We start from the raw sequence: 13,246 nt of genomic DNA, 5'->3' as shown, positions 1-13,246 counted from the left end.
GCTCCCGCTGCTGTCTCCGTGTGGTAAGCTCCGACGGCATTGGGCTGCAGCCGTGCAAGTCCCGCCCCTATGCGCTATAAAATGGCCTTGGCGGCGCTGCTGGGTGCTGTGCGTCCGAGTGTGCTCAGGTGGTCATGGATCAGCGCCTGGAGACTGCCCTGGGCAAGAGCGTTAAGCTCACCTTAACCTGTGGGGCTTTCCAGGGTGTGCTGCATCACATCAACCCCGGTTGTAACCTCCTGCTGCACACAGGTTGGGGCTGGTGATGGGCTCTGCCTCTCCTTGGCCTGAAAGGGGATGGTATGGGGCTGCTGGGTGCCTCGGCCTCCTCACAGCCTGGTTAGCAGTGGGGATGTGCCTTATGGGCTGGTAGCTTGTAAGTAATCTGGCTTAAAACAATTATGACCTTACAGGGCAGGGTCTGTAAGTAGCCAAAACCACGCCTGGCTGAAGTGGTGTGGATGTGTGGTTCCCTAATGCCAAAGCAGGTGTTAGGCTAAATAAAACACAGTCCTAAAGTTAAGATAACAATAATTGCTTTCATCTGTTTTCTAATTTAAGATTATATGAGTACAACAGATCAGAATTTCAACTACTGAGTGTAAAGAACCATTGTACAGGAATACTGTTCTGAAGAGCGGCAGAACTGTTGCATGAAATACTTAATCTAGTAGTTTTTGGATTGGGTTGGATTTATTTATTTATTTGTTTTGAGTTATTTGAACTATGTGGTCCTCTCATCTTGCTTTATTCTACAAATGATACGCTTTTACCCACATGTCTCCATTTTCTCCTACTCCCTTATTGCAGTGAAGAACTTGGAAACTGGCAGGAGCTCCCCAGGAGTGAAGGTGTTTTTCAGCCAAGAAATAGTGAATGGTGAGGCTTTAATGAGTGCTGAGGCATGGGGGTCACATGTGTTTGATTCAGTCCAATTTTAGTTGCTGCTCAGTTTCTCAGCTGTGCAATTTCCCAATAAAACCAATGGGAAGCAGTTCTGTATAAGTCACATAGCTTTTGTTCCATTGTTGTTTGCTGCTGAAATAATAATTCTCCACTTTGTGAAGGTCTTGTGACTGTCCTGCATTAAAGCTTATGAGTCAAATAAACAGTTAAGTAGGACCACTGATGAGAATAACAGCTTGAAGTTAATCAGTTCAGATGCACGTGCTCCCTGTTTACTTCCTGAAGGTGGAAGGAGTAACTGCACATTCATTGTGTGATGTTTTTGTGTTTTGTGTAAGTCTGGGAAGTAAAATTACCAAATGTTCTAGTTAATTTGGCTTTGCTTTTTACTTGCCCAGGTGAAGGTAGTCTCCATTAAGTGGTCTGCTTATGCAAGCCTTTGTGTGATTCACTAATAATAAAAATATGGAATTCTCATTTAAATTGTTCCCAGTATGTAAAGGCCCTGTGCGCTTCTATTGGCGTTTGCTATAAATCTTGGCTTGGAAACAGTGAGCTGAAGAGGTAATAGATGGAAGGTAACTTATCAAGTGTTTAACTGTGTCCATCTGCCTTCTTCCCATGTACCTAAGTGTATGTAAGGTAATTAGTTGTAGTTCTATACTGACTTTGGTTTTGGTGGGATGCAAGCCATCAGTTAGACTTGTTAAAATGCTTCAGTTCTGCAATACACCTTTTTATAGACCACTTGTGTAAATTCCTACATCAGAATGAGTTTTAAATAATTTTGAGGTTTTTTCCCCTCTTATAGCTGTGTCCTATTCTGATTAGTATATTTCTCCTTTTGTTGAGAAATAACTGTCAAAATGTTGCTGGTCAGCACCAAAATATAAATTGCTTACTTCTATTGCAGTGGAATTGCTGGATGAACCAGATTCAGAGAAGAAAACTGCAGTGCTGTCTGAGTATGTTGAAGTATTTCCTTCCTTTCATGATAAAAGTTGGGGTGGAGATGTACTCGGTAGGAAGGCCAACACCTGCATTCAATATCTTACTGGTGTTTAAACCCAACTCTGCCAATTTTGTATTTCACCTCACAAGAAGTGAGCAAGGTGATGAGTATCAGGCCTCCACTGTTTAAAGGACTTTTTCAGGCTGCTGCATATTATATTTTCTTCCTGTTGATGTTCCTAGGTATAATTTTCTTGATTTATTTGTGATTTCAGGGTGAATTTGCCAAGTACATTTCTTCTGTGATTGTTGAGTAACTCCAGGGCAGTTGTACATAGGAGTTAAGTTTATTCATTTGCCCTAAAACTTACGTAAATGTAGCTTTAGGTAGCTGGTAAAATTATTCTTTGAACTCCTGCAGCCTGTGGTTCTTAGATGGCTTTGCTTTTGAGTCTTTTGGCAAGACCAGGTCTGAATAGTTTTTTCCTTTTTAGACAAGAACGAAGTGGTAACTAGCAAACAGCTTTAATAAGAATAAGCTTATGTTTGAATAGCTTCAAATTCTTCCTTAATAAATGGGAACACGTGATTAGGAAGTTGCTTCATGTGTAGTTGTTTGTTGGATGCAGGTGGATGGCATCACATTAAGAATTTTTCCCTGTTAAAATATCCAACCATCGTGAAGTGTGTAATGTTTCGCTTTTGTGCATGTTTGTATGGCTGCTTTGCTCCTGCAGGTGCGCTTCATCTGTAGAGGAGAACAAAGGAGTAGACACAAGAAGAGCGCATGGTGGCCTGGGGAGTTCTCCATGTCTTTCCCTAGAGAGGCAGCTCAAGGCCTTTAATAGCTTAAGCATGAACTCCCTCCCAGGTAATGTCAATGTTAGCTATAATGACAGACTGGTGTGATGGGAAGTATATAATGGCAAAAGGATCAGCGTGATGAGAAGATGCTACAAAGTAAAGGGAAAGATTGCTCATCTGTCTCTGAGGATCTAGTTTAATAGAGGAAACTCCCCAGGGGAGGGATCTCCAGAGAAAGAGCCTTCTGTAGTGACAGTCAGTGTTTAGATAGGGTTCAAGAGAGATGCAGCCAGATTCTGCCCCTTCTGATTGTGCTGATGAATTGCCTTCCCCTGTGTTCCCAGGGCTGATGGGGTCTTTTCTCCAGGTGCTCAATCAGTGGTGCAGGCTGTGATTCAACAATTCCCATACATGGTCAAGTAGTGTAGTTGGTTTGTGTTAGTCAGTATCTTCCCTAGAAGCTGCAGTTTCTTGGCTTGCCTGTTATCTGGACAGGCTGCGCTCTGCAAGAACTACGGTCATGGACAGAAAGCACAGAGCTTGTTATCTGCAGACATGCTTTTTGCATGCAGATATGTATGTGACATCAAAAAGAAACTCCTCCTTTCAGGAATGTTTGTCCTGTGGTTCACATCAATAGTAAAAGTGGTGGATAATTGATCTTTTGGATAAATCAAAGTGCTTCAGTTGGTAAGCATTCCTCTTTAGTGATTATTTAATGTTATACTTGTCCCTGAAATGTATACATAGACCACATAGAACATAGGCACTGACTCTGCCTACTGCAGGGGGATTGGAACTGGATGAGTTTTAAGATCCTTTTCTGTGATTTGCTGTTCTTATTCTATGATTTGTTTGTGTGTGTTCAGGAAGTAGAGAGATAAGAGCTGAACTGCTGAATTAGAGTGGTATTGTAACTGAAATATATACCGTCTGTAAGAGTTTGTTCAAGCAGAGAAAACATCTTTTTTGAATTTCATTTTAGAGAAGGAGGAAGAAGAGAGAATACAGTATACAGTTGTTGATTGCTTCCAGAAGAAGTTTGGCCCAGCAGTGAGTATTGAAGCTTTCATGCAGTGTATATGACTTCAAAGCCTCTTCTGTTCTAATTGCCAGTACAGGATTGTGAGCATAAGTCCATGAGGAAAATTGTTTCTGCAGGCTGTAGTGAAGTTTGAGTTCTAAGTAGTAACCTGCTTCTTTAAGTTGAAATGGTATCCTTGGTGGCATTAAGGTATATTTAAGTTGTATGTACATGATGGAAATAGTTTGGAGCAGATAACATCGATTGTTGGTTATGGTTTTCAGAATCTGCATCAGCTGTGAAACGAGGTGAGGGGTCAGTATTGCAATTAGTGAGCAATTAAGAAGGTAACAGTACCAGGATTTGTTAGTGTTTGGAGAGGGAATTGGCAGTGCTGTTTTTATGGGTGTAACTTCAGAAATGCCTGGACCTTGCCTTTTTTTTCTTTAAACTGTGTGTAACATCAGTGAATTTGGTAGAAAGGCTTTGCTTCAGAACTAATGATAGACTTATTAGACCTAATAGTGTTTTTAGGTCTGAATTAGCCCAGCAATGCTGTATGTCATTGATGCCATTTTGTCTTGCAGCTAAGTCAGCTGAGATTTGGGTACTTATTATATGTATAATGCATGTTCGGATAAAATAGCCCTTTTACCACAGGGGATGATTTCCCTGATTGCAGAGGATTTTAATTTTTGCTTGAAAAGAAGCTGTCTTTTTCCTGCTCCTTTTATACAGTATGTACAGTATGGGTTAGTTCATCTTAATTATCTGGGAACTTCTAGTGTCTGGGAGTAACAGTTTCATTTCTTATACTTTAGAAGATGAGTTATTGTTTTATACCCCAAAGGAACACCTCCTTTGTGATCCCAAGGAAGTTCCTACAACCTACTTAAAAATTTAAGAGATCAGGAGAGTCGATACTCTTTTAGTTAATCCATGATCTCTGTTAAATCTGTCATTGTTTCTACTTCTGTCATGCTGTGTCCCTAACTGAGCTGATACTGTCTGTTTCTCTTAGGTCACTGTATACTTGAGCTCTGTAGTTTGTGATTTATATTTACATTTCCTAAATTTGGATTATGACCAGAAAAATTCTACCTTACTATTTGTCTCTCTGCCTATTAGTCTCTGGCACTATTTATTTAGCCCTGTTTCCCATTAGGTGCTGCACCTGAAACAACAGGATGTTATCAGTGTTGTTGGAGAAGGTGTTAATTTTTGTCCCCATGGAAATCTCTTGTGGCTTCAGGTAAGAAACGTATGTTTTCCAACAAGTGGCCCTGCATAGCAGCAAAACTGGGAAATGTTTGGGGCCTAGCCTGTGTTTAAGACTTACATAACTGTTAGGGTAAAGGGATATGATTTTTCTCTAGTGTTTTATGGAAGATATGTTGCAGAAACAATTATGCCACTGTGAGGCAATCTTATAAGTAATTTATATTTAATATGAAGTAGTTTTTATATATTGTATAAATTATAAAATTTATTAAATATAAATAAACTATATAGCATATGTTTAACATTTGTTTGTAAAAACAATATAGTTTACTTGGCTTGCCATCTATATTTACTTCAGTAGAGGTATTACAACAATACAACTTTTGTCTATTAAATATCTACAAGGCCTACCTAATCATAATGCCAATATAACTGAATTAGATGGAAAGATTAAAGTCTATCTAAAGATAAAAGATCTTGTCTGACTGTGTTATTAATATTTCAAAAGAGATAGAAAAGAGTATTGTTCAATATGCTCAAAAGCACCTTGGTTTATCTTCTAAACGTGCTCAGTCCTAAGCCTATTTATCCAAAGCAAAAATTTCTGTGGGAGTTTTGTACTTCAAACTTGCAGGAGTGTCTGCCTGCTGTGGATGAATTTGTATTAGCTGTGAAGACATGAGTTTGAGGATAGGCCATAAAATTTAGACCATTCTATCTGGAATGTCTTGGTGGAAAATGATATCCCTTACTTTTTGATAGCAGTTTTTGAAAACAAAAGGAATGTCATCACCATGAGATTTTTGCTTGATGGTGTCAACTATTGTCATCATAACAGTTGTAGGAATTTGTCTGGAGGACTTCATCTAGAGTTTACTTTTGATATGTCTCAAAATGCTAGTTTAAAAGCGTATAGTAGATTACTGGATCATTCTTTCTAGCTTCTATATCTCTGCATGCTTGAAAAAAGGAAGAGTTTCTCGCAGGTTAGCGCTGAGGAAACTGAGCCTGCTCCCCTTAATGTAAGCCCTTATGTGACAGATTGCCTTGTATGTAACAGTGCGCTTTCTCCACCTTCACATCCATTGTTCTTTTGTTCCTTACTCACCTTCTCTGCACATCAATTTGTAGATGGCAACAAAAAAACATGTTTTTCTATTTGATATTCTCCTTCTGGGACCTCAAGCTTTCAGAAATGGATTACAAGCTGTGCTAGAAGACAAAAACATTTTGAAGGTAAGGGTGGAAGGTGTAAGGATAACTAAGGTGGTAGTGTATATATGTGTCTTGATCACCAGAAAAGTTGTCGTTGTGCACATACTTGTCTGACAGCTCTTTCTTGCTCCAGGTCATACATGACTGCCGTTGGATCTCAGATTGCCTCTTTCACAAGTATGGCATAGTTCTTGACAACGTCTTTGATACACAGGTACTCTTCAGATAATGTGGTTGGGAACAAACAAGGTATGCAGTCTGTTCCTGCTCTTCCTGTAAAGAGCAAAATGAATAAAACCAGGATTTGAAATGAGAAAACAATATTCTGTGCAGTTATTGTTGTTGGCTATTGATTGCTTTGCTTTGGGTTAACAGATAGTGGTCGTAACATATGGATACCTTCCATCACAGGTTGCTGATGTTCTGCAGTTCTCAATGGCAACAGGTGGCTTCTTTCCACACCGCGCTTGCACGTTACAGGAGTGTCTGATGCAGCACTTGAGGATACCTTCCAAATGTAAAACCCTCATGAAGTGCAAGCAGCAAATGGCTTTGGTGGGTGATCTCTTCAGAGATTTTTATTTTAGTTTTTAAGAGTGTGATGCTGTTTAGTGGTTGGATTGCTGTAGTTAAGGACATTTTGTAACAGTCATCTGGGAGACAAACACAAGCTTCAGCTGCAGTATTTCTAGTATTTCCCAATGGTTCATTTGAAACTGAGGTATTGAAGAAACACAGAACTTGTGCAATAGAGATTATGTGTAACTTGTAAAAAAAAAAAAAAAGTCAAGTATATTATGATACCCAGAACAATTCTGAAACTAGTCCAACAACAAATAAGTAAAAATGAGTCCTGAGTCAAGTAGGGAAAGGGGGAACTTCATGCTGGTGCAACTAGTGTGGAAAATTAGATTAGTGCTGCAGTGGCATTTGCCATCTTAGGAATTCTACCTAGTTTCAGGCAGATAGGTGAGAGAATCTCCTGTTAAATACTGGAATAGATGCATGTTTTTAAGCAATTCCACCTCCCAAACCTCCTCTGATATCTGCAGGGTTGTATGCAGAGAGACTTAAAAGCTGCGAGTGTTCAGTAACACTAAAGTAGATAGCAAGATCAGGTGATTCAACAGCAGAGGAATATGATTAAAAGCTTTATTATAGTTCTTACAACTAAATAACTTCTTGTTTGTATTGGGATGCACAGGAGAATCCTGATATATGGTTTTTGAGACCCCTTCCAGCTTCTCTGCTTCAAGTACTTGCTCTGAAGGCTATGTACCTTCTGCCTCTCCGCTCGTCTCTAATGGATAGCTTCATGGCAGACTTCACAGCTGTGGTACATGCTTACTTAAATACTTCACAGCATGGATCTGAAGATCAACTTGGAAGTATAAAGGTAGAAATTTCCTTGTTTCTCAGTTTGTGAAATAATCTAAGGCTCAAATGGATAAACTCTGGAAAACCTCATTGAAGTCTCTTCATCTGCAGATGTACAATCTGCGTTATGCCACATCTTGTTTTTAGCACTCAGTAGCAGAAGTGATGGTGTCTACAGCTCTCTAGCTGCATTTCAAGTCAGTCTGTTAGCATAAATCCACCTTAAGTTTGTGCTGCAGTTAGTGAGCTTGCAGCCCTTAAGGCACAGGCATAAATGCATTCTGTTCATTCTAGTCTGACACAGAAATTCTGGGCCCAGTTGATGGTGGGTGGGTGTGGACATGAAAAGAGAGAGGCAGCTGTAAAGTGGTGTTATCTGGAGTTGCCAGAGTTGCTTTATTTTGGTAGGAGACGTTACTCCCCAAGATGTGTTCTATTTTTCTTCACTCGTGTTGTCATTACTTTTGTGTGGTGGTGGACTCTTCTGTAATTCCTCGGTTATCTTTGAAAGGGGAGAGGTGTGGGATTTCTTTGGCTAAGGAACTTGACTTTCCTTGTTAATGGGAAGAACAGTTCTGTGCAAACTAAATAGGCAGTGGTGTTGGTGTGGTCTTTTTCAGTGTCTTTAGTGAAGAAATTATGGTGGGGACTGCAGTGTCTATGAAAGATATTGCTGCTGTTGCAATAAAGAAAAAAGTAAATGGTCAGACATACTCATTCATCACAAACAGAACTAATTTATGGTTAGATCCTGTCACTACCTCATTTTTGCAGTTGTAAATATTTTGAAATATTAGGAAAACTGAGTGCAGATCTGTCTTAAAGAATGAAAATATTTATTTTCCTGGTGTAACAAAGCATTCAGTCCTGGACTTGAATCCTTTAGGTATTATATATAGGCTCTGAACAGTAAATAACAGTAAATCCAATTATTAAGGATGTAGTAAGAGAAACTTACATAACCACAAGAGGTCACAGTTGCTTCACAGGTAGATATATCTGAAAACATTTTTAGTTTTCAATACCAAGACTTTATTTATGCTTCATGGGGGGGATGGGAGCAGACTGAACCTACCCTTTGTTGTTCCTAATCTCAGAAATAGCAGAAAGAAAAAGTGAGTGTGCGTCCTCATGGAGAAAAGCCAAGACCGTGCAGTTGCCTTTGTGGGTTGCTTCATGTAGTAAGAGTTGAGGAAAGTGTGAATAAGGCTAATGAAGATAATTTTTTGCCATGCCTTGGGCCTCTGCCTGCCAAGTCTCTTTATTTAGTCAGTTTTCTAGGGGAATCTCTTACGTGAGAAGTTCCTGTGTACCCTAATAGGCCCCAGGGGCAGAATACAGGAAGCACTTCCTGGCTAAATGCAGAACTCTTGCCAGTTCAGAATGTCCTGGGGGCTTTGGGATATACCCAGGAGTGCTTGATTTCAGACTTATGCATAATTGCAGGTACCTAATTTTGCCTTGTTTGCTGAAAATTCATGATTGCCAGAGTGTGAGCTTGTTTTGTTGCAGCCTGTTTCACCACAAGCTGATACTCTTCCTTATCATAAAGTTTTTGTGAAGAATTTGATGAGAACAAAGTCCTAGATTATCAGAGGCTATGGGTAAAATGCTACAAATAAAAATGGATCAGTGATATTTTATAGCTTTCGCAGCAATAAACTGGAATGAGCAGAACAAGTAGCAGTTACGTATTTTGTGCAAGTACCATGTAAATGAATCTTTGACACATACTGTAAATTTCATGAGCAATTACAGCTGTCACCAGCGAGTGTTGCTTTCAGTTGAGGTTTCATCCATATTTTCTTCCCCTTGGTTGTTTTTTTTTAGATGTTTTGCTGGAAATGGCAGAGAACCAGAGTATTTCTGGGCAGCCTTTCTGGCAAGACTTCCTTTCACCTTGCGTCTGGGCAGCCAAGTGCAGTATTCTGTCACTTGATATCTGTTTCAGCAGTAACAGAAAATGCATTGAGTATCTGGCCTGTGAACTGCTACACCAGTTGGGGGAGATGTAAAGTTGGCATGATGCAAATCCATGGACAAGAGCTTCTTTTGGGGATGAGTTTTAGAAAAGATGAGTGTTAAGCATTCTGTCAGCAGGTGTTAGCAATAGGAAAGCATTTCCAGTGACCACAGCAGCTTAAACATGTGATAATGCAGCTCTCTTGTTGATATAGTACTGGGAGAAGAGAATGGCTGTGGGGCAAATGAAAAGGAAAGACATCTCATGGATCTTCAGTTTTAGTTATCCCTGTACATTAATGCTTTCTGTAATTTTGTGTTATCACCTGCAGGGAGCATTTGAATCTGAGTAGCAGATGTTTCCTCCTTAGCACCCAACATTCTACCCTCAAAACAGCTGAGAAACAGTAAATTCTGAACTCCAGTACTTCATTAGCAAAATCCTCACTGCATTCTTCTAAATCTTTCTCAAACTGATAATCTGCTGCTGAATATTCAGCCAGGACTTCCCAACCTGAAGACTTACGCTGTTTCTTGTATATTCAGTGTGACTTTCTGCCAGGAGTAATTGTTCACGTTGTGGATGCAGACATGAAGTTATATGGGCTTCTGTGCCTCTATCTCTAGAATAGAGTTAGTAAAGAAGCAGTGTTAAAGAAGCAGTGTTAAGTTTCTTCTCCTTATAGATGTGTGTTGTGTGTGTTTGAGTGTTCTGAAATAACCACTGCATTCTGCTGTGTAGGACTTAAATTCAAAGAGAAATACTTCCTAGGAACCAGTGTTGAGGAACAAATACACTTCTACAAGGGCAGTGTTCTGAGTGGTAAAAGTTTACCAGGAGAGCTTTGGAACCAATAGTTTTTGCTCACTACCAGTATATCTACTGCAGTGCAGTATATAGTACCAGGTAGCATGTTCACGGCAGGTGATGGTAAAAAGTCTGTTCTCTTTATATATAATTGCATGCTTGAACAGTAAGTCTTCCTAACTGGTATGTGAGTGAGGGCCCCACGTGTTGATCTTGTAAAGGGAATTTTCATGCAGATTGGCCTTAAGTGATTGAGGGCATAGGTTACTTCTCACTGTGCTTGTAAACTCACCCACTTGTAAAATCAAGTGGGTAAACAGACTGTGAGTGGGGCTTTCAATAAGTGCTCTGCTATTTTTTTTTTCTTCTATCTTTTTTCTTCTATTTGGCCTTCTTCTGGATCTGTGCGAATTTCTTGATGCAGGTTTTGAGATGCATACCTCCCCTTTACAACAGCTATGATAACTCTGTCCTGGTGTGTCCTACCTGTGTATTTGTTCATTCTGCTCTTAGTCTTTCTGCCAGTGAGCTCACGGGGCATCTCATTTAGCAACATGTAGCTTCCTGTATCTTCCTATGGACCTTCTTTAAATATTTAGCATTTTCCCATATTTCAGTGTTAAATACAGGAGGGGAAAATGTTGCGTTTGTTCCCATGCTGGTTTTGTGTTCTGGCTGTTGCTTTGCCCAGCAATATGGCAGATGTTTCCTGTGCTTCTGGGGATAAAAGGAAGTTTTAGAAATTCATTTTCTTATACTTGTGCAAATTAGGATTTTTTTTCTAGTCTGCCTTCATCCTTACTTTCATTTTTATACACCTAACTCTACTGAAGGATGGTTGCTGAGTAGTCTCTGTAGCCCTGCTCAGCAGTTGTCAGTTTCCTTTTGCTTTGTCATATATTTTGCTTTTAAGTAATGCTTACTCAGTGCTGCCTGTATGTTACCTTAAAGTGACTCTATGCTACTTGATAGTATTTGAATTTGTTTGGCTCCTTTTTCCTACTTCTTAGCAAGCTTATTTATATGTAATTTCCCTTTATAATGATGAGAGCAATGGTGAATTTCCTTGATGCTTGTACAAACAGGGTGAGCATTGCAGACCTTGTTAAATAGCAGTTCCTTGAATGTAATGTTTTGAATTGTGTTTCATGAACTGCTCAGAAGTGCATTTCCTTTCATGAACGTCGTAGGCAGCTGTTCCATTTATCTATGAACTACTGACTACTATTCTACATGAGGCTTGTTTGTTTAGGATAGAAATGCTCTGATTTGGAGAAAAGCTGGGAGAGGTGCCTTTGCAGTGGTTCCTACAAGGAAACATGAACTGGAACATAAGTCTTTTGGGGCTTTATAACTTAGTATTACAGAAGATCCCTGAAGAAGTCTTAATCCCATATGCAAAATATCACTTAAATCCTGAAGATCTGCATAATAAAGGCATGAACAGTAAAGTAGGTCTAATATTTTTCCCTTTAGGCTGCCTTTGAGAGAAAGGATGGAGTCTCCCCAACCCAGATAGTGTTTGTATAAGCAGGTAGTTAATTCATGCTGTAGATTTAATAAGAAGTGATTGTTCTGTTTTGTTGCTGAATCAGAGGAAGCTCTTATCTGGTACCAACAAAAGTAGAGCATGTGTATGCATATGTATGGCTTCTATTTCTTTTCTTTTTTCCTTATCAGCCTAATTGCCTGGAGCTGCCAAAGGAGCTGCGTCAGCTGGCAGACATCCAGAAGCTGCGAAGGGAGAAGGCAGTGAAGGAGCACAGAATAAATGAGGATGGGCTTTTGATCAGAAGAGTAGTAGAGTTAAATGAGAGAAATCCACAGAAGGATGAAACCCACTGAGATGACAGGGTCTATCTTCTCCCCCACATGAAGCAGTGTGTCGAACTACATCCTTCAGTAGTCAGGATCTACTTTATCAGTGAAAGGAAGAAAGTAAAAAGCAAGTGTCAAGTCTGTAAGAGAATCTCAGACTAACCTCAGGTTGGCTGTGAAAATCTTTGGTGCAGGTAACTCAATAAGCTTGTTATGTATGTCAGGACTTTCAAAGAATAAGATGGAGCTGTTCCTCATGCGTAAGCACTGAACAAAAACACCTTTACAAGGACAGGTGAGCAGGTTGTTGAGGGAAAATGTTGGTCTCTCTAATCCTAATTTCTGACTTAAGATCTATTCTGAGATCACTTTTTGCCATGAGCTGTTTTGGCTACTGACTTTTATCAGACTGTTGTCTTAGATTGCTTTGATACAACTTTGTTTGCATACAAAAGTCGTTTGCAACTGTTGTAGATACTTAAAACTCTCACTCAAACCAAATATGTGAAGGGGGAGCTTGTGAGATGCCTGTTCATTGATATTAGAAAGGGTTTGCTTGGAAAAGTTATTTTCTTAAAACTAACAAAAAGTTGTGGCCAGCCCAGATGGGCTTGGTTTATAGATGGGTCTCTTTGGCATAACTGTACAAGTCTTGCATAGGAGAATGCAAGAGATCACACTGTATGGAACAGCAGTGCCGGCAGAAACAGCAGAGGAATATAGATTAAAAAAAGAAAGGCTCTTTTCTGCCAAGACAGAATTACTGTTGTGCTAACTGGCAAATGCAGCACTGTGCTTGTAAAGCTGCAGCCCACCTGTCAGCGCTACTGTGGCATATAGATAAGACAGAGACTGTAGCGTGTACACAGAAAAGCATCTGTTCTAAAGGGGAAAATAGTTGAATTAGTCTGAGTTATGCTTAGAGCTTTCCTCAATAAAAATTAGAAAGGTAAAACTTATTTCCAGTGTATTTGCTTTGTTGTTCATTGAAATACTAGCCCACGAGTGTCTAAATGAGGTTATGGAACGCTAGATGTGCTTATTGCAGGAAGGGGCAGAAGGCTGAAGGTTTGATCTCTGCTTTGGGGGGGGTTGGGCTCAGTGACCTCTGGAGGGTCCCTTCTGTCTCCTGTGATTCTGTCATCTTTGACAGTGCACTT

General features: G+C 39.8%; 1 protein-coding gene across 1 annotated transcript; it reads left to right on the top strand.

Moving 5' to 3' along the window:
- The first annotated feature begins 70 nt into the window (after positions 1-70).
- On the top strand, positions 71-13,045 carry EXD1 (exonuclease 3'-5' domain containing 1). The gene is made up of 11 exons (XM_015864258.2): positions 71-252; positions 811-879; positions 1,820-1,871; positions 2,595-2,728; positions 3,647-3,714; positions 4,851-4,937; positions 6,038-6,142; positions 6,255-6,335; positions 6,533-6,676; positions 7,326-7,517; positions 11,949-13,045. Exons 1-11 carry the CDS (start codon positions 135-137, stop codon positions 12,111-12,113), a joined length of 1,215 nt encoding a protein of 404 aa, XP_015719744.1. The 5' UTR covers positions 71-134; the 3' UTR covers positions 12,114-13,045.
- Positions 13,046-13,246: the final 201 nt, after the last annotated feature.

This window comes from Coturnix japonica, chromosome 5 (genome assembly GCF_001577835.2).
Source record: "Coturnix japonica isolate 7356 chromosome 5, Coturnix japonica 2.1, whole genome shotgun sequence".
In the NCBI taxonomy this organism is placed as follows: domain Eukaryota; kingdom Metazoa; phylum Chordata; class Aves; order Galliformes; family Phasianidae; genus Coturnix; species Coturnix japonica.
This window is presented reverse-complemented; position numbering and strand designations above follow the sequence as displayed.

What these genes read in the sequence shown, in the direction of transcription:
- EXD1 (XM_015864258.2), top strand. Translation starts at nt 135, where the DNA reads ATGGATCAGCGCCTGGAGACTGCCCTGGGCAAGAGCGTTAAGCTCACC. An exon ending in AAGCATGAACTCCCTCCCAG is followed by an intron (nt 2,729 to 3,646) that starts GTAATGTCAATG and finishes ATTTCATTTTAG; the next exon opens with AGAAGGAGGAAGAAGAGAGA. An exon ending in GCAAGCAGCAAATGGCTTTG is followed by an intron (nt 6,677 to 7,325) that starts GTGGGTGATCTC and finishes TGGGATGCACAG; the next exon opens with GAGAATCCTGATATATGGTT.